At 41.5% G+C, this 22,930-nt stretch overlaps 1 protein-coding gene across 1 annotated transcript; it reads left to right on the top strand.

The window, feature by feature from the left end:
* The first annotated feature begins 806 nt into the window (after window positions 1–806).
* On the top strand, window positions 807–22,703 carry LOC115790068 (mediator of RNA polymerase II transcription subunit 13-like). Its single transcript, XM_030743730.1, has 30 exons — window positions 807–1,699; window positions 2,450–2,684; window positions 3,753–3,921; window positions 6,835–6,980; window positions 7,078–7,275; window positions 9,581–9,775; window positions 9,856–10,012; window positions 10,113–10,220; window positions 10,319–11,035; window positions 11,140–11,356; window positions 12,015–12,045; window positions 12,167–12,288; window positions 12,389–12,479; window positions 12,565–12,761; window positions 12,846–13,045; window positions 13,651–14,540; window positions 14,635–14,802; window positions 14,896–15,119; window positions 15,248–15,443; window positions 15,544–15,922; window positions 17,312–17,528; window positions 18,893–19,084; window positions 19,212–19,435; window positions 19,711–19,853; window positions 19,937–20,095; window positions 20,197–20,382; window positions 20,474–20,619; window positions 20,911–21,075; window positions 21,372–21,472; window positions 21,565–22,703. The coding sequence occupies exons 1-30, from the start codon at window positions 1,634–1,636 to the stop codon at window positions 21,695–21,697; spliced, it is 6,372 nt and encodes a 2,123-aa protein (XP_030599590.1). The 5' UTR covers window positions 807–1,633; the 3' UTR covers window positions 21,698–22,703.
* The last annotated feature ends 227 nt before the right edge of the window (window positions 22,704–22,930 follow it).

The raw sequence follows: 22,930 nt of genomic DNA, 5'->3' as shown, positions 1-22,930 counted from the left end.
CACCACTGGGATCAGTGACGTATTCATCTTTGTCTTCACAGTTTGACCTAGATTACTTCATTATTTAACATCCTCCCTTGATTTTATCCGCTTAGGCCTGTTCTTGCTGTTAGTTTAGAACAGTATAACGATTTAAGCTGTGATCTCTGATTTATATACTGAGACTGTAATCCACCTGTTCTGAAATGTACACACACCTATAAACTGTGGCAAGATATTTGTAGATTCATCTAGGACAATGGGCTTTTGTAGTTTTGAGTTTGGTTATCAAGGATCAATGCAAAAATATAAAAAGTATAATTATATATATATATTTTTTTTTTACAAATTTTCATTGAAAAGTACATTGAAATCTCACTATTATAAGTCACTTTGTTTACTTATCATGACCTGTAATGTTTTTTTTTGCTGTTTATTACTTTATTAATATTGATCTTATTAATAACAATAATTAGCTGACTTCGTGTCCGCAGTAAAATTCAATGCACAACGCAAACAGCTCAGTCAGACAATAGAATAATTCTATTTTTACAATTACAGCCTTTATATAATAATGCAAAAAAAACACACACACACACACACACAAATGTTCCCCTTAATAATTTACCAAATATTTCCCATAACCGTCGCATGCAGCAGATGTTGCACAGTGAAACATGTCCGCTAACAGGCATCACTCAGAGGAGTGACCACTGCATGACAGATGCACCGGAGCTTTCATCTTGTAAACTGTGAAGTCATGGAGCTACTTGAAGCCGGATCACGCCCCCATTGCCACAAATTGGCCAATAGGAGCCGAGAGGCAGAGTTGTCCTCCTGGCCGCCATTAAAGAATTCAATACATGAACTGAAATAATGGAAATCTGCAGGACCTATGGAGCAGGCAGAGAAGACTAGCTGATGAGTAGTCACGCTGTTTTGGGGGCGTTTCGTACCTTTTAAGGATAGTTTTAATATGACGGAGCACCATGGTGGTTTTGGTGAAACGGAGGGCGGCGTAGCTGGTTGTTTTATTTAGCTGGCGAGCTAGCGTTGGAGCTCTGGTATGTTAGCGTATGTGCTAGCAGGCTAGGCTAGCTCAGGGGGAGGAGGGGCGAGTTCCTCCGCTTTGAAATTGTTTCAGAGCAGCTAGCTGGCATTAGCATTAGCATACTAGGGTCTAAGCTTTCGAGATGAAGTTTTTCTTTTAGTTTTTGAGCTCATGTTTTTATTGCGCATTTAACTTTCTCCAGGGTTGTTATTTAATGTTAATCTTTCCTGGCCGTGTTATCGTTGATTATTTTAATGTTGAGGTGGTGTAGCAGCAAGCTTGCGGCTAACCAGATCAGACAATACATTTCAAATAGGATTGATGAATCGTATAGCGAGAAGCTTACAGTTGACGCGTTCTGGCTGTCTGACTAACGTTAGCTTAGCTGCCAGGCTAGTGGTGGTGGTGGTGGCTAGCGCCGGTTAGAAGTTGACTGTTTGGCTAGCGTCAGCTAGCTGGAGCTAGCAAGTTGTGGCCAGCGCTTTAACGGGATAATTAGAGCTGAACGTCGCTTCGCAAGCGAGTTACTCAGATCGGCTGTTGCCCCCTCCCCGAAGGTGATTGAGAAAATGGACTTTAACGTTACAATCACGCAGTGAAAGGATGAGTTCGTGCTTTGTACCAAACGGGGCCAGTTTGGAGGACTGCCACTCCAACCTCTTCTGCCTGGTAAGACTCTGTTCTGTGAGCTAGCGTTAGCGTTAGCAATCCTGAGAGGCCAGAAAGCCATTTTGGCTAATAAGGCAACAAGCCTTGTAACGTCAGTTGCAGATTGGAGTGAAGGCATCGGGCCTGCAACTTGCAAATCGTGATCTGAGCCAACTTTCAGAACAGAGCGAGCACATTCTGCACGACAGCTATGTTGAAGGCTCGTTCATGAATATGGCATGATCTTGTGTTTACACTGTACTGGGTACTAAAATACTCTGTTAGCGTTAACGTTATTTACATGGTGGTAAAAAGAACAAGTAAACGAGCAAATTCTTTAAAACCAGCTGAACAGTTTGTTTTCCCTTAACTTAAGTTGCACTCCATGCAAATTAATTGTGTCTGTCACCAACCATTTTGAGCCAGGCCAGTGTGGTTTAAAACTGACAGGTCTGTCATTGGTTGTTATTGTTAGCTGTAAATTATTTCCTTACAGTTATGTATTATGGCTTCAGGCATGATCACCATGGCAAGTATACAGAGTACAGCAAAACTTTCAACAGAGTAAACAAACCTCAATTTTCAGTTTTATTTATTCAAAGTAATTTTAACAGCTCAAGCAGTGTAATGTTATCTTACTGCTGTGTGCTTAGGTCAAGAAGCATGAATAGTTTTGCAATCAACTGCTGACAAATGGCTTAATGCTCTGCAGTTATTCTCTGTTAATTCTCACATCTTTTTTTTTTTTTTTTTTTTTTCCTTCTCTTTTAGGCTGATTTGACTGGAATAAAATGGAGGCGTTTTGTGTGGCAAGGACCCACCTCTTCGCCTATCCTTTTTCCTGTGACTGAGGAGGACCCGATCTTGTGCAGTTTCAGCCGGTGCTTGGCAGCAGATGTGCTGAGTGTTTGGAGGAGGCACCACACCCCGGGTCGCAGAGAGCTCTGGCTTTTCTGGTGGGGTGATGACCCCAGTTTTGCAGAGCTTATCCACAATGAGCTCTTAAGTAAGTACATTTAACCTCTCCATGTCTTCCACAGGATTTGTGGTTCTGACAGCATCAGAGTTTACTAGATGGAAATGTTTATTTCTTTCACTGAATTAAACAGCAACACTATTTAATTTTGTGATTTACCCCAAATTATGTGTATTGTAATCCTTTCTTGGTAGTTAGTTAGTTTAGTTCAGTGCCATCGGAACAAAATTAAATTCAAGTGTGTAATTGTTGATATTAATAAAATACTTTCTAGAGCTGCTGTCACAAAATGATTACATTTTGGAATCTGTGTTTGTGGTCAATAGAGAGGCCAATCATTCTAAAATGCGTTAAATATTATTAATTCTTTTTTAAGGATACAAAATCTGATAACAGCCTGTGAAACTTAAAGATTTGTGGCAAACTGGTCTTTTAAAGTTTTTAAAGCCTTGTGGGATTGATTGGCTCTCAGCCACAGAGGCACAGACTTGCATGGTAGGATTAGAGCAAGTTGTTGTGCATCAGCGCCACCTGACACACTCTTGATTTCTGGAGGTTCATTTCTGCTTTGCTGATGTTCATAATCTTAGGGAAAAAAGTACCCTTAAGAGCTGATACACAGGTATTCTGTCTCAGGTGGGGTGAAGTGTTAATTAAAGGAACTGCTCATTAAAGAGACAGTTGGCAACAATTTTACAAATCTCTCCTGATCTCCAAAGATAGTTGGATAGTTTAATTTTCTGCTTGGTAGGGAGTAAAGCCCTTGATGACCACAAAAGCATAGCACGAGTAAGCTTCACCTGCAAAATAATTTCTCTGTAATTTAGCGAAATAGTTCACTTTCAGTTACATAAGTCAGTAACTAGGCTGAAGCCTTTTATTTTGGATCATGTCATTATGTAACAGCAACTAAGATTCTTATTAATATTAAATGTTTTCCTGTGTTTATATGGGCTACACCAGGTGTTACTGTGGTCAGTTGTTTGTCTACACATGTATGTCAAACCAATCTAGCACATTTAATATTAGGTGATTAGCTTTATCAGAAAAATAGAGGTTTGATTGTTAGTCATCTTGTTTGTATCTGCCTTGTTTCAGGTGAAGAGGATGGTGAATGGGAAAGTGGCCTGTCCTACGAGTGTCGAACGCTTCTGTTCAAAGCCATTCACAACCTGTTGGAGCGTTGTCTCATGAACCGGGGCTTTGTTCGTATAGGCAAGTGGTTTGTCAAGCCATACCAAAAGGAGGAAAAGATCATTAATAAAAGGTATGTCCTGCTCCTTTATAGCAAAGTTGTATGGCATTCCACACATTGTTAAATTAAACCTGGCGCTCCTCTTGTTGCCTACTCACAACTCTAAACTGTGGTGTGTTCAATTCAGTCTGTTGTACTGGTACAAGAGCATGTTCATGCCCTAGTCTGCTATCTGGAGAGCAGAGCATGACAAGAATAAGTTCACTATGAACCAAAGTGTCAGCAGAAGTTCCTTTCCACATTAAGGCTGAGCTTACGCATGCATCAGGTTGTTTTTCTTTGGTTTTTTTTCAATAATGTTAAGGGTAAATCCATCAGTGGAATAAAGTGTCATGAATTGTACTTGTGCTTAAGGGTTGAACATTAGTCAGTATTTGCTGATGGAGTGTTGGTTGAGATTTAATGCATGTGTGGGTTGTTTTTTCCTGGTTTTCTTTACACAGAGAAGAAAGTATCATGAAATGTGACACATGTAGTAATCAGGAACTGAAGCGTGCATGTGCTAGACATGTTAAACAGAGGGTCATTTTTGTTGTGCGTATATTTTGTGGTTACGTGTTGTCAAGGAAAGCATAACTGGGTACTGATAGCTTTAAAGTTAGTATAACAGTTTCTGGCTTTTCACGTTCTTTAATCATTCAGATTTCCGTTTGGAATTCAGCTGAGGAAATGATGCTTGGAGCTGTATTGTTTCAACTGTGATGTTGTAAGCTTATATTTGTTTCTAGAGATGAGACACCATTTTCTTATAAGGAAAATTGTTTTGCATACTTTTAAGACTTTTTTTGAATGTAATCGTGGCACCACAGCTTTGCTTTTAATACGGCATCTGCAACTCTGATATACACCCTGAATACATACATGACAGGTACACTGCGGTCTGTTGTAAATGATATTGATGTACAACTAGATCCATGTTTCTTTGATTCTGTAAGATCCTTCAGTTCTCAGAAAATCAGATTCCTGAAATTGAACAAGATGTAATGATGTGATGGATTATGGCATGACACATTTTCATACCGTTTCATTTGGTGTGAACCAATCCATCTTTTTCATGCCAAGTGCTGATACAGATACCCATCCAATTACACTGTTGAATTAATAAGTTGTACAGTCACTGTGCATAAAAGACTGGCAACATCTGACTAAGTTGTGCAACAAAAAAATAAATACATATATACATAAATATAATGAATTTATTCATACTGTTAGAACACCTTGGAATAAAGAAAAACATCTAATTATTTATCTAATTTATTTGCCCTTTTCAGCTCAGTGTGGGTTTGTGTTTTGTTGTAATTTACAGCCACCCTAGTGTATTTCTTCTGTTCTTTTGCTCTCTGTTTCACTCTGCTCTTCGCTCCACTCATAAAGCAGAGCAGATGAAACAATTGATCAAGAAAGATGATAACATATTGTTACGGTTGAAAGTGAAATAAATGGTTCTGTTGGAGTTTTAAACCTAACATAATGAACAAGAGAGGAAGAGGAAAGCCATGTGAGAAGGCACTGTTGAGTCCCTTCTTCTGACATTGACAATTCACTCAAACACTGCTTGCTGTAAAATCAAAATTAAGTCACAAACTAAGGTGATTTGTTGTAGTAGCAAGTGTGAAATACCACTAAACTGCTGGCACCCTCCATGCAGTGTTGCTCTGCTTCTAGCAAAATGTGCAGCTCTACCTGTACACTGTGACAGGTGATGTCATTTACATGGAATAACATGAAACTAAATTGAATAAATCAGTCCATTGTCACAGTTGCTTCTCTTGCTGTTTGAACCAGTGAGAACAGTATTGCATTCTTAGTTTCCTGTGAAATTGTAGGCTTTAAAAAATGATCACCTCAGAAGGTTATAGAGGGGCATTTAGTGTCCACATCTTTCCAAAGCACAAAACTGGTCTGTGTTGTTGTTGTACAAATAAAAGCTTAAGGTGAACTAGCAGCAGAAACATATAAATATGTGTCTGGTTCAAAATGGAATTGTGTAATGCTGTATTTCCTTACCCTTCTGTACATAAGGGTGGTGACATAGATTTAGCATCTGCTTTTGAATAAGGGGCCTGAAGGACCCTAGATTTCCCTGACAAGCTCATTTGAGTGTTTCTTGTGTGTGTGTTCATCTAGGGTGACTTTTTGTTTGATGCACAAGCCTTTGGCTTAGTTCCCTCTGGCTACTTTGTCAATGGTTTCAAAGAGTTTTAGCAGTTGTATAAAAAGACTGTTGTGTAGTAGAGGAGGTGATTTATTGCTCACTGGTTTTTAGCTTCTGTTTTTATATAAAGAGGTCCACAAGTGTGTTTTGTGGCAGAGAAGCTGCACCTCTAACAGAGGAGTCTGGCAGTCTTGCTGTCGCCTGCCCTCTGACTGGTAAACACAGCAGTCTTTGGAAAATGCTGAGTTTGCACTGTGGTTTTACAGAAATCATGTCAACGAGTACTATTTTAGTGAATTTAGCCGCCTGGTCTTCTAGACGTGGTTAGAAAATAAAGATGAGCATTGTTTTAACATTTCAGTGCTATAAGAAATTCCCATGTATTTTTGTGCCTCATATTGATAGAGTTTAATTAAAAATTGTGGTGAAGCAGAGTGTCTGCTACAGGCACAATCTGATTGGGGGTATTAGCCTTGTCTCTGTGGAAGCTACCACTGTCACCTGAAAACATGATATGAATCAAAGAGGCCAGTCAAATATGAAAGGAATCGTATGGTTCCCCATTATCTTCACCCTTATCAGCACTACCTTTTCTGTCATTCCTCAACAGTGAGTGACAGAGAATACACCCATAATTTCTGTGCTCCTCAGTGGTTTTTGTTATCTTCTAGGTGTTCTCAGTGTGCGCCCAGTGGTATTTTTTTAACTTACTGATGAGCTTTTTTTTTTCTAAGCATAATCCCTCTTTTTGTCTTTGATTCACCTTGCAGTGAGCATCTTTCTTGTGCATTCAACTTCTTCGTACATGGGGACAGCAACGTATGCACAAGTGTGGAGATTGCGCAGCATCAGCCTCTTCAGCGACTGAGCGAGGAGCACCTTAGCCTTGCACAGCAAAGCTCCAGCCCCTTGCAAGGTAGGACTATGAGTTTTGCACAGTAGTGATGAGTTAAATTGAACTAGACCAAGGTCTTGTATTAGGATTAAAATATTTTAATTCTTCTGGCCTACAGTCATCCTGAGCCCTTATGGCTTGAATGGGACCCTCACTGGCCAAGCTTTCAAGATGTCAGACCATCCTACTCAGAAGCTCATAGAAGAGTGGAGGCAGTTTTATCCCATCAGCCCCAATCCCAAGGAGGTCCAGGAAGACAAGATGGAAGATACAGACTGGGAGGATGACTCCCTGGCAGCTGTGGAGGTCCTTGTTGGTAAGGCTTCTTAATATATTAATAATGTGGTGATGGATCACTGAATGGAAGCAAGGACGGGTAAGGTAAGTTTAGTGATATTTCTTTTATTTGTTGGGTCAGGTGAAAAACAAATTACTTAATTTGGTCTTCTCATAGTATGGTATCTCGTATTGTCATTGTATTATAAATTTAATATGACATGTCATTTTCATATGAAGATACCTGCCAACATTTAGGATTGAAAATCCAGAGTACAGTGGGTTTGTTTTTGTTTATTTGAGGAATAGGAGGAGGTGGAGGCACAGTATCATGGTTGTATGTACCCCCCATGGTTCTGGTTCTGATCTCTAGAATGTGCAAAACTTTTTTTTTTTTTTTTTTTTTTTTTTTTTTAAGCTAAAGTTCCTTAGAGAAACCACAGACTTAAATGATGACTCTACGCTAAGTTTTTTTTTTTTTTTTTTTTTTTTTAAAAGAAATTTTAATGTTTTGTTGTTGTTTAAAGTTTTACACTTAGTCCCTGAACATTTATTGCAGATCACAAAAAGTTCCGTTCCAGCTCATTTTGATGGAAAAATTTGGCTGTAATGCATCAAATTTAAAATGGTTGGAAAGAGTTGTGTTTCTATGTTTCCCTTTTGAGTTAACAATCTAGAAAGTTCAAATCAGTGCATAGCTTTTCACACACATTGCGCAAGTCACACATAGGGAAAAAAATCCACTGTTATTTATGTTAAGGTGTCTTAAAGCTTCACGTGTTCTCAGTAAGGGGAGCTAAACTGGTAAAGCTACAGCTAAAATATTAAGCTAACTAGCTACCTGTGGAAAGAATAGCTGCACACACCCCTTGATACAGGATGTGGAGTACCAGGTTGCATTGACAGATGGTTGAAATTATATGTGGGTGGATCATGTATGTAGACTGTACTTCGTCTGGCAAGTTGGGTATGACTAGATGAAACTTAAGGATTCATGTATATCAGTTATTTAGGGCCAGACAATAATGGCCAAAATGATTATTTTGAACAATATTAAGATCAGTTATTTGTCATGATTATTCACTTAACCTAAGTACATTTCCTAGAAGCAAAATATAGTCTTTCACTCAGTTTGTTGTACCTGCATGATAAAAAGTAATCAACAGCTGCGAGATCCCTGGAAAAATAATTGCATGAGCAGATAACGTAGCTGTTAAGTAAGTTGACCTTTTTTTTTTTTTTTTTTTTCCCCAGAAGCCTTTGTTACTCACAGTGTTTATTGGATACTATGTTTGGTCTCATTGAATGCAACTTGTTGGTGGTTTCAGTTCATCTTTGTAAGCTGGATGGATACACTGATGCACTGTCCAGGCTCACTTTTATGGACATCTAAGTTGATGTTAGATGATTGGCAACCATTGCATTGTTTTGCGTTGCCTTCATGCATTTGCTATACTGCAGTGTGTGGTGTGTTCTCAGGCAGTTGAGTTAGCTGTGTTGTCTTTTTTTAAAACATCAGTTGCCCTAAATCTGAAGTATTTCCAAACAACAGATGATGATCCAATTCAAGGGATGAGCTCCTTCTGCTATACCATATATTTGAATTTTGTTGTATATCTGTTTTTAAACATAGTGTTACTCGTCCAGACTAATCCAGGAAACTTCATGGTGCAGGGAACAGCTGTGATTGGCACATTCAGACATGTTATCAGTGATTTAGGGAGCGCTTGATTCGTTTTTGCTTTGCTTTCTATTTGTGGAGCACATTTTCTGTATCCCACGTTCATTTAATTGTGGGAAGCCAAAATCGTGAGCTAGATTTGGTCAATTGTGTAGCCCTACAATTATTCATAATAAAGTTTGGGTAAATTATTTCATGGGAAAACAGCAAAACGGGAGGGCACTGGGAGTCTTCAAATATGGAGACAAAAAAACAAAAATGGGAGTATTGGCAGGTATGAGGTGTATAGATCACTCCACAATATAACAGGCTATAACAGAGCCTTGAAAAGTCTTTAAAATAAATAAAGTTGTTCACTCTATCCTGGGTTCTTTGGAGAGACATTAATTTTTTTTTTTATAGTAATCCTCTGTGGGTTAAATAATCACACAACTATGCTTTATGTAATCCAATTGCAGATAAAATATTTACACTTTAGAGAATTGTTTTTCAAAACAATCATCCAATGTAAAAACATCCAGAGAGGCTTGATTGTTACAGTGATAGTGAATAAATGAGTCAGTCATATCAAAACATTGTTGCATTTAGAAATCTGTATTTTGTTTGTTCAATTCTGCACACTTTATGCTGAGTTTTTAAAATAAATGAATGGTTTTGGTTTCAGCGGGAGTAAGGATGGTTTACCCTTCCTGCCTGGTGCTTCTCCCTCTGTCGGACCTCCCTACTGTGGTCCCTCAGGGCTCAGCCAATGCCTCAGGAAGCCTGTGTGGTGCTCAGCAGGGCCAAGCTGCTCACAGAGATCCTGCCATGTCCTCTGTCACTCTGACTCCTCCAACGTCACCAGAGGAGGCTCAGACTGGTACGATTTGGAGCTGCAGAATTTTTTAAGATTTGGCATATCAACACTATTGAATTTATTTTTAACTTACCTTCCCACAGATTATCAGCCTGCCCAGAAGTGGCTTAAGTTGTCCTCTGCATCCGATGGCTACAGCTCTAACAACACTCTACATGGTGGTAAAATTCCTCGCAGGATGGCCAGCCATATGGTGGAATCTGTGTGGCAGGAATATAACCTAAACCATACAGGGAACAAGTATGTTTTGTTTAATCTTCTTTTTGTTTTTTTAACTTGCTTTTGTTCAGGTTTTACCTCCATTCAGATAATAACATTTCTGTGTTCCTACTCTTTCTAGGAGTAAGTTTACTACATTGACGAATGGAACCTGTGAGGAGGAGACAGAAAAAACAGGAGTCTGGGATTTTGTGGAGCCAACTCACAGGCTGCATTGCAGTTGCTCAAGGTATGTTGAGTGGAATAAATTCACCAGTGTTTTTTTTGTTGTTGTTTTGTTTTTGTTTTTTAGTATTTTAGGAACATTATTTGTTTTATTTCAAACAGACATAAGAATCAGAAACAGCGATCTAGCAGCACCTCAGGACACCCACCTTCATCAGGACAGCCTCCCCAGCCAGCCCCCAAGCACAAGCTGGGTGAGAAGCTGGAGAAGGGGGAGAAGCAACAGAAGAGACCGCAGACACCTTTTCACCACCGCAATTCTGTGAGCGAAGAGCAGTCCCTGGAGCCGCAGGCCCAGAGGCTTTGCCTACGATCACAGGAAGAGGGCTCGTATCCCAGCCTGCATCATGTGGACACAGTGCAGTCCAAAGCCCCTACACTGCACACGCATGGCCCTCCTGCAGACCTTGTTGGATCTCCGCCTCCCCCTCCTCTCAGCCCACATCCATGCGATCATGTAGAAGGTGACATGACTCCAGGTGGCATGAAGAACTCGTCCACACCCATTCACCAACCATTCTACCCACCATCAGTGGAACCCTGTCAGATGCCACCAAAGGGCTCATCTGAGGAGCCTCAGATGGAGAACATGCCTATGGCTTTGTCCTTTCCCTCAAACTACAATGAAACCCTTGAACCCACTGTCTTTGTAGGTTCAGCCATCAATCCCAGTGAAGACTCCACCCATAATCCCTGGAAATATTTTCTCCTTCCTCAGAAGAAGGCCTACAACTTCCTGACACCTCAGCTACCTATAGATAAAATACGAGAGGATTCTGGGGGTGGTGGAGGAACTGATAGTGTAGTCTCTGTCACAGAGTGAGTATCTCATGTCTCATCTGCAGATGCTTGAAAACAAAAGTTTAATTTTTAGTCAATTTAAAAATAATATCTCTGGATGTTTTAATAATGTCCCCCCTCAGGTTAATGTCAGGCTCCTCGCATCCCCTGAAAGTGTCCCAAGAGCTGATTAGGACATACGCCCAGCGAAGAAACAGCCATCTTGCCTCCACCTCAGGAGATGAAGAACACAGTGAGGAGCCAGACCCTTACGCCTTTGTAGAGGGAGACGAGGAGTTCAGCTTTACTGAGAAGAAGGATAAGCCAGGAGCTGAGAAGGAGGGAAACAAGAAACACAAGGTGGGTTAAGATTGTTGTAAAGTATGTGGTGGAACTGGTGATTTTGTATATTTGTGTGTTTTACATTAAAGGAAGTAAATAATTTAGATATTCAGTTCTGTTCATTCATTTCCCTTTGCTACAAAGTAGTAGTTTTCTTTAGAGAGTGCATGTGCTGATATTTTGAGCTGGGTATCAGTAACAAAAATGTGTCTGTATTACAGGTTCTGTTAATTAACTTCACTATTACATGCTTGTCAGTTTCATAGTCTTGTTTGCTTACTCCATCAGATTTTACTGATATAAAGTACATTTTGGTTCCTAGTACTGGTATGTATACCCTAGTGAATTGCTACAAGAGTGTGCAGTCATCTTAATAATTGAGTCCCACTTTTCTAATCAAAGTCTCTGGTGGATTTGAAAAAGAAAGCAAAACGGTGCAATGATCTTGGACCTTTTGAGGAAATGTATGAAAAACAACACCCTGGTGTGTCTTCGCTAACTCACAAAAACAGCGCTCCACGGTGTGCATGTGGTTGCAAAAACAGTGACTTTCATTTTAGGAACATGTTTAATAATCAATGCTTTGTATACAAGTACAAATAGTGGTAATTTAATGAAAGTGGCCATGACAGTAATTCTTTTTTTTTTTTTTTTTTTTTTTTTTTTTTTTACCCAGGTGGATGAAGGAACTGGAACTTCTGCAGATGGTGAGAAGATTATTCTATGTATGCTTTCAACTTCAAATAAATAAAATTGTGAGCGTGGGGTGTGTGTGTTTTTGTTTTTTTTTTATTCAAAATATGTCCTCAAATTTGTTTTGTGGTGCAGATGGTCAGGGTCCTTCAGGCAGTAAACCTTCAGCCTCGACCAGCCTCATCCATGAGAACGACTTGGCTGTGTCCTACAGTGACCTGGATAAAATCTTCAATTCCGATGAAGATGAGCTAGCAGTAAGTGCATTCAGGAGCTGATTGAGATGTCTGCCCATGAAGCCTGTTAAGACTCTCAGATGTACTGAGTATGTTGTCTTGTTTTTCCCTTGCTGCACAGCCTAGATCCAAAAGAGCTGGTGTTGGTACAGATGACAAGTTTGGCTGTAAAGAAACTAAACCAACTACACTGGATCCCCTGTCTTGCATAAGTAAGAAAATAACCTCAGTTACTCATCATACATCATAACTACATAACATGTTGTTTCAAGAGAAGTAATAATGTCATTTTGTTAGGTTCAGCAGACCTGCACCAGATGTTTCCCACCCCGCCCTCCCTGGAGCAGCAGGGTTATTCTCCCATGAACTCTGGCAGCAAGGACAGCCTGGAAGCAGGGGCGGGCCTCACCCTGTTGGACGGCAGCCAACTTAACAACCACTTTAAGATAGAGGTGGAGGAGGGTTTCTGCAGTCCTAAGCCATCTGAAATAAAGGTACAACATGGCACACAATAGTCAAGTAGACAGGAAACGTAGAATTTTTTTTAATTGCTAAATGACCAGTGTTTTTGCTTTCAGGACTTCTCATTTGTGTACAAGCCAGAGACGTGTCAGTCGTTCATCGGCTGTTCTATGTACGCCCCTCTGAAGACTTTACCCAGCCAATGTCTATTGCCTATCAAACTGCCAGAAGACTCTGTGTACACGCCGAGCTGGACCCTGGGCAAAATGGACCTGATACCCCCAGTGTCCAGTGCCAATCTCCTCACTAAAGACAGGTAAATGCATTTACTGTTAACATTGGATTAACTTTTTTCTTGTATGTGTGATCTGTTAAGCAAGCACTGTTCTTTACAGATTGAATTATTTTCAGTAAAGTTTCATTTAAAGTGGACCCATTATGCTTATTTCCATCTCTATATTCAAAATAATCCTTATGTCTGAAACAAGGCATTTTAGCACAGTTTTGTTTTATTAAACCAGCTTTGTTATTTGGGGAGCCACAAACCAAATGGTTTGAGCAGGAGGTAGGTAGGGCTGCCATTTTACCTACTGTGACATACAGAGCCAAGGGAATAATAATAATACTAATTAAAAAAAACCAAAACAAACAACTCTCTGACATGGATTGTTTAGAGCAGTCTGAAGCCTAAGCTTTTGGCTCACTGGGAGTACTTGGACATATAATGACTTTATTTAAACTTTGGCCATATTTATTATGTACATCCACCATTGTAACAGTGTCTATAGTGCAGAAAAGCATAATAGGTCCACTGTCAGTACATACACACTTTCTGTGAAGAATACTCCAGCCAAACTGTTTAATAGCCAAATGTCACAACATGAAATTAATCTTAATCATTGTTTATCTTTTATATAACAGTAATGTCCCCAGTGTGGAGCCTGACTATAGCCAAACCTACACCCCGCAGACCCACCCACCCTTCATGTCCAGCAGTGCTCCCCCCAGCAACAGTGGCGCAGGTATCCTACCATCCCCAGCCACACCACGCTTCTCCGTGCCCACACCTCGTACCCCCCGCACTCCAAGGACTCCACGTGGCCCATCCAGCGTCCAGGGCTCCCTCAAATATGACAGTTCTGACCTTTACTCTCCTGCCTCCACACCCTCCACTTGCCGACCCCTCAGCTCTGTTGAACCAGCAACCGTACCCTCAATCCCTGAGGCTCACAGCCTCTACGTCACCCTAATACTTTCTGAGTCAGTCATGAACCTCTTCAAGGATTGCAACTTTGACAGTTGTTGTGTGTGCGTCTGTAACATGAACATCCGAGGAGCAGATGTAGGTGTATACCTCAAGGACAATGGCGAGGCCCAGTATTCATGCACTTGTGGTTTTAGCGCTGTCGCCAATCGGCGCTTTGGCCAGTCAGCTGGGCTCTTTCTAGAGGATGAACTAGATGTGGTGGGACGGGGTTCAGATGCCGCTCGAGACACTGAGCGGTGTTTTGAAGAGCTGCGAGCTTCTACATCACACAAAGCTGGCAGCCTGAAGGAGAAGCCTCCAGATGAGTTAATCCTGTTGCTGCAGGACCAATGCACCAATCCATTTGCCCCAATGGCAGGCGTAGAGTACCCCAAACCAACTTCAGCTCCCAGTTCATTCCTGAGGGTCGAAGAGAGAGATTGTTATAACGACTGCTACATGGCACTGGAGCATGGCAGGCAGTTCATGGACAATATGTCAGGAGGCAAAGTTGATGAAACACTAGTAAAAAGCACCTGTCTTCATCAGTGGCCAAAACGCAAATGTATGTATTCTCACATTACTGCTTCTTTAAAAGTAGAATTTTCCCTTATGCTTTCCAGCAGGAATTCAATACTTCCTTGTTTTTCCTCTTGTAGCAGCAGATATGAGCAAACTATACTCTGTGGATGTCCTCCGGGTGTTGCTGTCCCTCCAGCCTGTACTGCAGGACACCATTCAGAAGAAAAGGAGTGTGCGCTCTTGGGGTGTTCAGGGACCACTTACTTGGCAGCAGTTCCACAAAATGGCTGGGAGGGGATCATATGGTGTGTGCAGTGTTTTAGAGATTTATAGAATATTGTGGTGATTTACTGCTTTGTTGTCTTGAAAGACACTAGCTTGTCTCCTTTTCTTCACAGGTACTGATGAGTCTCCTGAGCCTCTGCCCATCCCGACCTTTCTGGTTGGTTACGAATCTGATTTTGTAGTACTGTCTCCTTTTGGGTTGCCCTACTGGGAGAAGCTTCTCCTGGATCCTTTTGGTTCCCAGAGAGATGTGGGATATGTTGTCATCTGCCCAGATAATGAGGCTCTGCTCTGTGGGGCCAAGACCTTTTTCAAAGATCTAAGTGCTATGTATGAGGTATGCACCTGGCAGATTGTAAAACTCACCCTTCCTGTACTGACATGTCTACAAAAACAGTTTTGTAGCTCTACAGAAGTGATTCACACTGTTGCACTCCCTCTTTTTTTTTTTTTTTTCCTCAACAGGCATGCCAGCTGGGGCAACACAGGCCCATCTGCAAGAGTCACCCAGAGGGCATATTGAAGGTTGGCACCAGAGAAGGCAGGAGCATGACAGAGCAGCCCCTTAGTGACTGGTTTGTTAAGATGGCCGCCAGAGAAGGAAACAATGAAGCCTTTAATAAGCTCAAGCTCTTTGCTCAAGTGTGCTGCTATGATCTAGGTAACATGATTACTTGTGCTGAAAACTCAAAGCAAGTAAAATCACTTGGTTTATATAAATACTTTTAATCATTTTATTTTTATTTTGGGATCCATTTCAGCTCCATACCTGTCAGATCAGTCTTTGGATAGCTCCCTTTTGTCCCAGCGGAACCCTACCACAGTAGTGTCCTCCTCCCAGACTTCCAGCTCTTCCAGCACCTCATCGGGGCTCCAGAGCACCAACACTACCTGCTCCAGCACCAGCTCTGCCCAGCCTGTCCAGGTCAATAGTACCCCTCCCTCTTCCTCCTCAGGCTCACAGACTATCGGGGGAATGACCTCAGCCAAGCCAAGTTCTTTCTCGCCATTTGGGACAGCAAGCTTGCAGGGTGGCACTTCTCAAAATGGACCCCAGTCAAACTCGCAGGGCGCAGGGGGCCTGGCTGAAAACGGACCATCTGCCAACCAGTCTCAAGGGCCCACTGAAAGCCCAGAGAGGTAGGTTAGATCCATTGTTGGCTCACCTGGCCAAAGGACCGGTGAGCCCATGCCATAGCAAAGCATCCTAGCGTGTTAGTTGGATTTTAGTAAACCTTGACCCAACTTGTGCACAAGGTCATGTATTATTTTATGGGCAGTAACTTGTGAACTGTGATGACTCGTGCACTGGATGTTGTTTTGAATCTTTGACCACACTTAGCAAATGCCAGTTGTCCTGTCTCAGTTCTTGCTACTTTCCCACCGCCGAGGTTCCGGAGCCGGAGCAAGTTCCCGTGCCGATCCCAATGAACCGGCGAAACGCTTAAGAACGGGCCCGCATTCCCACCGCGTTTCTGTGAACTGCTCCTTTACGTACGAGTGTGGGCGGGTCCTCGTCTGGACACGGAAGCTGAAGCGCACAAACGTGGGAGAACACGCTCCCCTTTCTGTGCTGCAAATACGTTTTACGGTCCAAACCAAACTACTGCAGCATCTGTGTGCAGCACAGAGGGAAACAGCAATTAGAGCAAGACGACAAGTACGCACTTTGTGTCCTTTTATCTGTGATATGAACTGATACAAAGCAGCAAGTTCAGCCTTAGAGCCCAACCTAATTCACAGCCGTGAAAATCGCTTCGCTTTTCTCATGTAATACACATGTAATATGGTAGAAAACTTGATGTTGAGATGGCAGTCACGCACGGGTTCCTGGTTCCAGACCAGCTAGTTTGCGGGGCCGGAATTGAACCCGTTTTTCGGCCGAGCACCGAGTGCTTCGGCGGTGGAAAACCCGCCTAACGGTTCAATTCATGGCTCCAGCTCCGGAAACCTGTTGGTGGGAAAGAGGCTTTTGAGTGTCTTAAATTTTAGTTTGGTAGTTACCTCTCTGCTTTCATCTCAGGAATTAAATTTTTCAATTTCTCCTGATGGGAGATATGCCTACCAAGATTTAGCTCAAGCCATTTTCATATATGAACTTTGGACAGTTTCTTTTACATGTAGCACACAGCAGGTAAACTTAAGATGAATTTGCACCACTGGAAATAGGTGAGGGAACTGCCTGAACAGAGTATGCAGGAGGCAGGATAAAGATGACCATTCACTGGCAGTCTTCTGTATCCTGCCTACTGCAAAGTCCACATCCACAAAGTCCAGAATATGGACTTTGTACTAAGGAGCTGGCAGGTTAAAGACCGGCTAATGTCTGCTCTGACTGCAATGAACATTGAACATTTAGTTTTTTCATGTGCACGTCTTTCAAGTAATATCTAGAAAAAGTTCAGGGGTGCAGTGGGTGCAGTGGAAATGGCTTCAGCTGCACTCAACAGACAGTAATACAAACATTGACAGATTTAATGAAGACAATTTATTGACCAGCTTTAGTAATTATCTGCCTCTTTTTAACAGCACAATGGAGAGAGAAAAAGTGGGTAAGCCAACAGACGGAGAGTCTCATGCTGTATCTTACCCGCCTGCTATAGTCGTGTACATTGTTGACCCCTTCAGCTATGAAGACTCAGACAAAGAGGTCCATTCAAGTACCTACACGATGGGCCTGCTGCGCTGCTACATGGAGATGCTCCACTTCTTGCCTGCTTGCATCAGAAACGCTGTCTCAGTGCAGGTAGAACAGCACTTTTAATGATTTGATTATTTCACAGTTATGGATTTAAGAGAATAAATATTTGGCAGAGTATATACAAAATGGAGTCTAGAGTATTTCACAAAATAAGTTATATTTTTTCTACATATAATCTTCAGATTTACCACATCTGCTCAGTTTACTAATTTGGTTATAACAGAGCGGGTTACCAGCTGGCACAAAGGGAGGTGAGAAGGAGCAGGGAAATCATTAGCAGGCACTAATGGAGGTGGTAACTGCCACACCTGTGATATAGTGACACAAGATTGCATCAGTATGCCAGAGGGAACTCTGAAAGAGAAGAGGTGTGAATGTGCTAATGGTTTCAGTACAACACTGGCATAATGGGGTGGGCTAATATCCATTCAGTCCTATCACTGCAGACATGCTAATCTCTCAGATGTGTTAACTTTTCCTTCAAGCTAAGATGTGGCAGTATTCTTTTAGTAAAGTTACACTTTGGTTTGACCTGTATTTTATATAAACACAAGATTAAATACACCAGTACTTCTTCAAGAAACCGTGTGAGGTTTTCATACTACGATTATAATTGCTATAATAATGACTCACACTTACCAGTATGGTCATGGTACTGATGTACTGTGCTGCATAAGTCTTCTCACAAAGTCTTATATATTAAATGAAGGGGGGGGGGGCATCCACAGACTCAAATATGTGCAGTTTATATTTGAGTGATCAAATGTTTTTTTTGTTTTTTTTGGGGGGGGGCACATTAATTTTAATAAGTTATAGAAGAGTGAAGTTTTTTACTGAATGATATTGGAGTATATGCAGTGATCCTGTGCACAGTTTACCAAAAGTGTAGACATTGATTCAGTGAGTACAACAGCAGACATACAGAGAAGTTTTTGGCATTTCTCTGGTTGGAATACCAACAGACAATTCTGATCTTTAAGTGAACCAGATACTTTATTTTGGTGATTAAACTACATTATACACAGTGTAGTATGTCGTGTTTCAAAACGCATCATACACAAAGCTTCAGTTTGTGTTCTAAACAAACTGAGCAAATGAGGGAGATAAACCATCAGGTTTTCCTTGTTCTGCTCCATAGTCCACCACATTCAAAGTTACCTAATGCTTCTTGTACTATAACATAGTGGGTAATGGTCAGAAAGCAGAGGCAGTTGTCATTCCAGTCTTCCTCAGAACTGTTTTGACACAAGATGTTAGTTTTCTGATTTTACAACCACAAATCTGTGACTAAAACAGAAACTTCAGTAAACACCAGTGTGTCGTGAAGCTTAAGTCTAACAAATCCATAAACAGTGAGTATCAGAGGCCTCCCTAAAATACCTTTTGTTTTTGTTTTCCCCTCGTGTCAGATTGTTCCCTGCCAGTATCTGCTACAGCCGGTGCACAGTGGGGGACGCCACGTCTACAGCCAGCACCTCAAGTCCCTGGCTTTCTCTGTGTTCACTCAGTGCCGTCGGCCTCTTCCCAACTCTACTAACTTCAAGGCTCTGACGGGCTTTGGCCCTGGTCTTGCAATCGACATGGCACTTAAGAACCCAGAGGTAACAAACTAAACTATCATTTAAAACAAAAATAAATAAAAGCTAATTGCCCAGCACAGTCTGACATTGTGTTACACATTCTGTTGTTGCTCTTTTTTAACCTAAGCAAGTGTTGTGTTCTGTGCAGAGGCCCGAGTGTCTGCGCCTGTATACGCCACCCTTCATTTTGGCTCCCGTGAAAGACAAACAGACCGAGCTCGGGGAGACATTTGGTGAGGCATCGCAGAAGTACAACGTCCTGTTTGTCGGCTACTGTCTGTCCCATGACCAGCGGTGGTTGCTGGCCTCCTGCACGGACCAACATGGAGAACTGCTGGAGACCTGCATCATTAGCATCGACGTACCCAACAGGTGCCTGACTTCATGTTCACAAAAAATATACCTCAGTACCAAATAAAGAGTCTTTTAGTTAACAAAAATGAAAATTAAAAACTAGACTTCAGAGAAAAAAAAAATATAATAGCTTGTTAATTTGTATTTGTTTCAGTCTTAAGATAATAAAACACTTTTAAACAGGGAAAACTAAACACACTCTGGAAAGTAGCTGACAAACTGAACCGAAAAGAAGAGATTTGAAACTAAAATGTAAAACAGTAGCTCATAAGAGCATGTCTTTGTTACTGCAGGGCTCGCAGGAAAAAGGGCTCAGCCCGACGGCTGGGTCTGCAGAAGCTGTGGGAGTGGTGCCTTGGCCTGGTGCAGCTGACATCACTGCCATGGAGGGTTGTAATTGGGCGCCTTGGAAGGATGGGCCACGGCGAGCTAAGAGGTACACTTACTCCTGCAGTGTTTGTAAAGTGGGCAGTTTACACATAGGAACACATTAATGTGCTCGTATCTTCTTTGTTTCAGACTGGAGTATTCTGTTGAGCAGGAGGAACTTGCAGTCCCTCAGTAAGCGATTGAAGGAGACGTGTAGGATGTGCGGCATCTCTGCCGCTGACACTCCCAGCATCCTTAGCGCCTGCTTGGTTGCCATGGAGCCTCAGGGTTCCTTTGTCATTATGCCAGGTAAAAGATAAAACTGATTACATAATATTTAAAGTTTAGCTAGTTTTATAAATTTAGAGCCTTCAAATATGATACCACTCTCCTTCATCTCGTCTCTGCAGACTCTGTGTCGACAGGTTCAGTGTTTGGTCGAAGCACCACACTAAACATGCAAACATCGCAGCTGAGCACCCCTCAGGACACGTCCTGCACACACATACTGGTATTCCCCACCTCAGCCATGGTGCAGGTCAACACTAATACTTCAGAGCCCATCGACATCGATACATTTAACCCCATAAATCCTGGTATGTTTTTCATCATAGAGCCACTACAATGCATTTCTGTTCACATTTAGAGTTGGCAAGCCAGAATAACCCCCCCACCCCACTTCCACAGATGGATCAGATGGAATGAGCCTTTTAGAGTTTTTTGATCAAGACATCGTGGATCCAGACTTCATCAACATTCTGCCCAACTCCCCCACAACCTCCCCTGTTCACTCCCCGGGCTCCCACTATCACCAGGGGGGAGATGGAAGCAAGGTCTGTCATGCTTTTTTTTTTCTTTTTCTTTTTTTTTTTTAATACAGTCAATACAGAGTGTCAGATACAAAAACGATTAATAGGCTGTGATAGATAAACCACTGACTTTTTTTTTTTTAACAGCTTCTTCTTTTCTGCCTCAATTTGATATTTAAAAAAAATGATTGCCCCTCAGTAAAGCACAAATAAGCTTCTTGTTCTCAGTGTTGCAGTGGCTTGATTGTGGTGACTGTTTTGGCTGTGATAACGTTATACTCATTGATCATTGACTTTACTGACATCGTTTCACAGGGTCAGAGTACAGATCGGATGGAGTCCCATGAGGAGGCGCTTAACATCTTGCAGCAGCCAATGGCTTTGGGTTACTTTGTCTCTACAGCAAAGGCTGGACCGCTGCCTGACTGGTTCTGGTCAGCCTGCCCTCAAGCCAAGAACCAGTGCCCACTCTTTCTCAAGGTAACAATAACATTCAAGAATGGTTACAATTTTTTTTTTTAAACTATTGATCTTCAAAAAATACAAAATGTCAACACAAATTACATATTAAAATTGCCTCTGTGTAAAGATCCCAAACATTAAAGGCTAATATTTGACCCATCAGTGCTTTTGCTTGTGGTCAGTGTTTGTAACACTGTAATCAGTTGTTACAGGTGTACATGCAGATCTTTCCCCTCTCTAAAAAGAACTTGGCACTCAGATAAATGACTCTGAAGACTTGGATTTAATTAGTATCTGTATCTTTCTTTTCTCAGGCCTCTCTTCACCTGCACGTGTCTTCTGTCCAGTCAGATGAGCTTCTGCACAGTAAACACTCTCACCCCCTGGACTCTAGCCACACCTCTGATGTGCTCAGGTTTGAACCATAACCAAACTCCATTTTAAAGTATTTAGACATTTGCTTCTCTCATAACTTTAATATTTCTGTGTCCTCCTCCTACACATCAGATTTGTTCTAGAGCAATATAACGCCCTCTCCTGGCTGACGTGTGACCCTGCCACCCAGGACCGGCGCTCCTGTCTGCCTGTTCACTTTGTGGTGCTCACCCAGATGTACAACTTTATCATGAACATGCTCTGAACTCTAACAGGATCAAACTGCTGAGATTTGATTGGAGGGATCGCTCAGACATGTTATGGATTTCCTGCTACAAAGACTCTCCGACACTCGAAAGGACCTCACACTCCATCAGGGCAAATGTGGACGAAGCACCCTCCTCTTCCTCCTCCTCCTGGTGTATCTCTCAGAACTCTAACTGGAAGTTTCCAATCAATCAATCAGATGCCAAGAATCCATTTTATCACTTTGGATGATCAAGGGACGTTTCATAAAGGAGAATGTCTTTTTAATGACTGTAGATTGCGATCTATGAAATTTTATCTTAATGAAATGCCTGCATATATTATTTATTGTAAGTTTTTAAATGTGGAATTTTTAATGCTTAATATCTTTTATATATTACAAATCCTAGAGGGTGTGTACATCTCACTGTACAGGAATTGGTTTAAAAAGTGTAATTTTTCTCAAATACAACACGAAAAACCTGTTCAAGTGAATTTGCTGTAGATTGCTTTTAGAATATTATTTTTTCAAAGGGTACAGACCTTTCTATTGCCATGCTGTAAAAATGAAGTAAAAGCTGGCCTGGGCATTTGTGTCCCACCCAATGAGTGGATGAGACTTACCTCTCTGTCTACTTTGGCTCCAGAGTCTCTTGCACAGTAACTCAGTGAGCTCTGAAGAGGAATTAAAAAAGGTACATTGTCAGATTATATATTTTATATAACAGATTTAGGTAACTGTGTGTGTATATGTGTACATAGTAATTGTGTGCCGCTACTGATGGTGCAGCTTCTGTTTTAGGAATAAAGTGTCTACCTTACTGCCTTCATTCCTCTTGACTTTATACGACAGCTGAGAGTTGTGTGAAAAGTACATCCTGATTGGGCGCCAGGGTGGCTCAGGGTGTGAGCAGGCGACCACGAATGCCGCTCGGCGATGGAGTCCCGACCATTCGCTGCGTGTTCTCCCCGACTCTTCTCCCCCACCTTCCTGTCTCACTTCACTGTACATCTGTCAAAGGCAAAAAGGGCCAAAAATAAATCTTTAAAAAAAAAAAAATAGTACATCCTGATTCACTAAGATTTTATGTATTAAGAAATTGATTATATATATAAAAAAATATAAATAATCAATCTCCTTAGGTCTTAAAATGAGATACATGCAGCCTTAGATGAATACATGCCATGTCATTATTTAACAAGACGAGTGTGGAGAATTCAGTACATCCTTTCTGTATCCATAGGGATTAAG

This window comes from Archocentrus centrarchus, chromosome 13, assembly GCF_007364275.1.
Source record: "Archocentrus centrarchus isolate MPI-CPG fArcCen1 chromosome 13, fArcCen1, whole genome shotgun sequence".
NCBI lineage: Eukaryota > Metazoa > Chordata > Actinopteri > Cichliformes > Cichlidae > Archocentrus > Archocentrus centrarchus.
Note: the sequence above shows the minus strand (reverse complement) of the source record. Positions and strands in the feature narration are given on the sequence as shown.

What these genes read in the sequence shown, in the direction of transcription:
- LOC115790068 (XM_030743730.1), top strand. Translation starts at nt 1,634, where the DNA reads ATGAGTTCGTGCTTTGTACCAAACGGGGCCAGTTTGGAGGACTGCCAC. An exon ending in AATCTCCTCACTAAAGACAG is followed by an intron (nt 13,046 to 13,650) that starts GTAAATGCATTT and finishes TTTATATAACAG; the next exon opens with TAATGTCCCCAGTGTGGAGC. An exon ending in AGTGTGCTGCTATGATCTAG is followed by an intron (nt 15,444 to 15,543) that starts GTAACATGATTA and finishes GATCCATTTCAG; the next exon opens with CTCCATACCTGTCAGATCAG.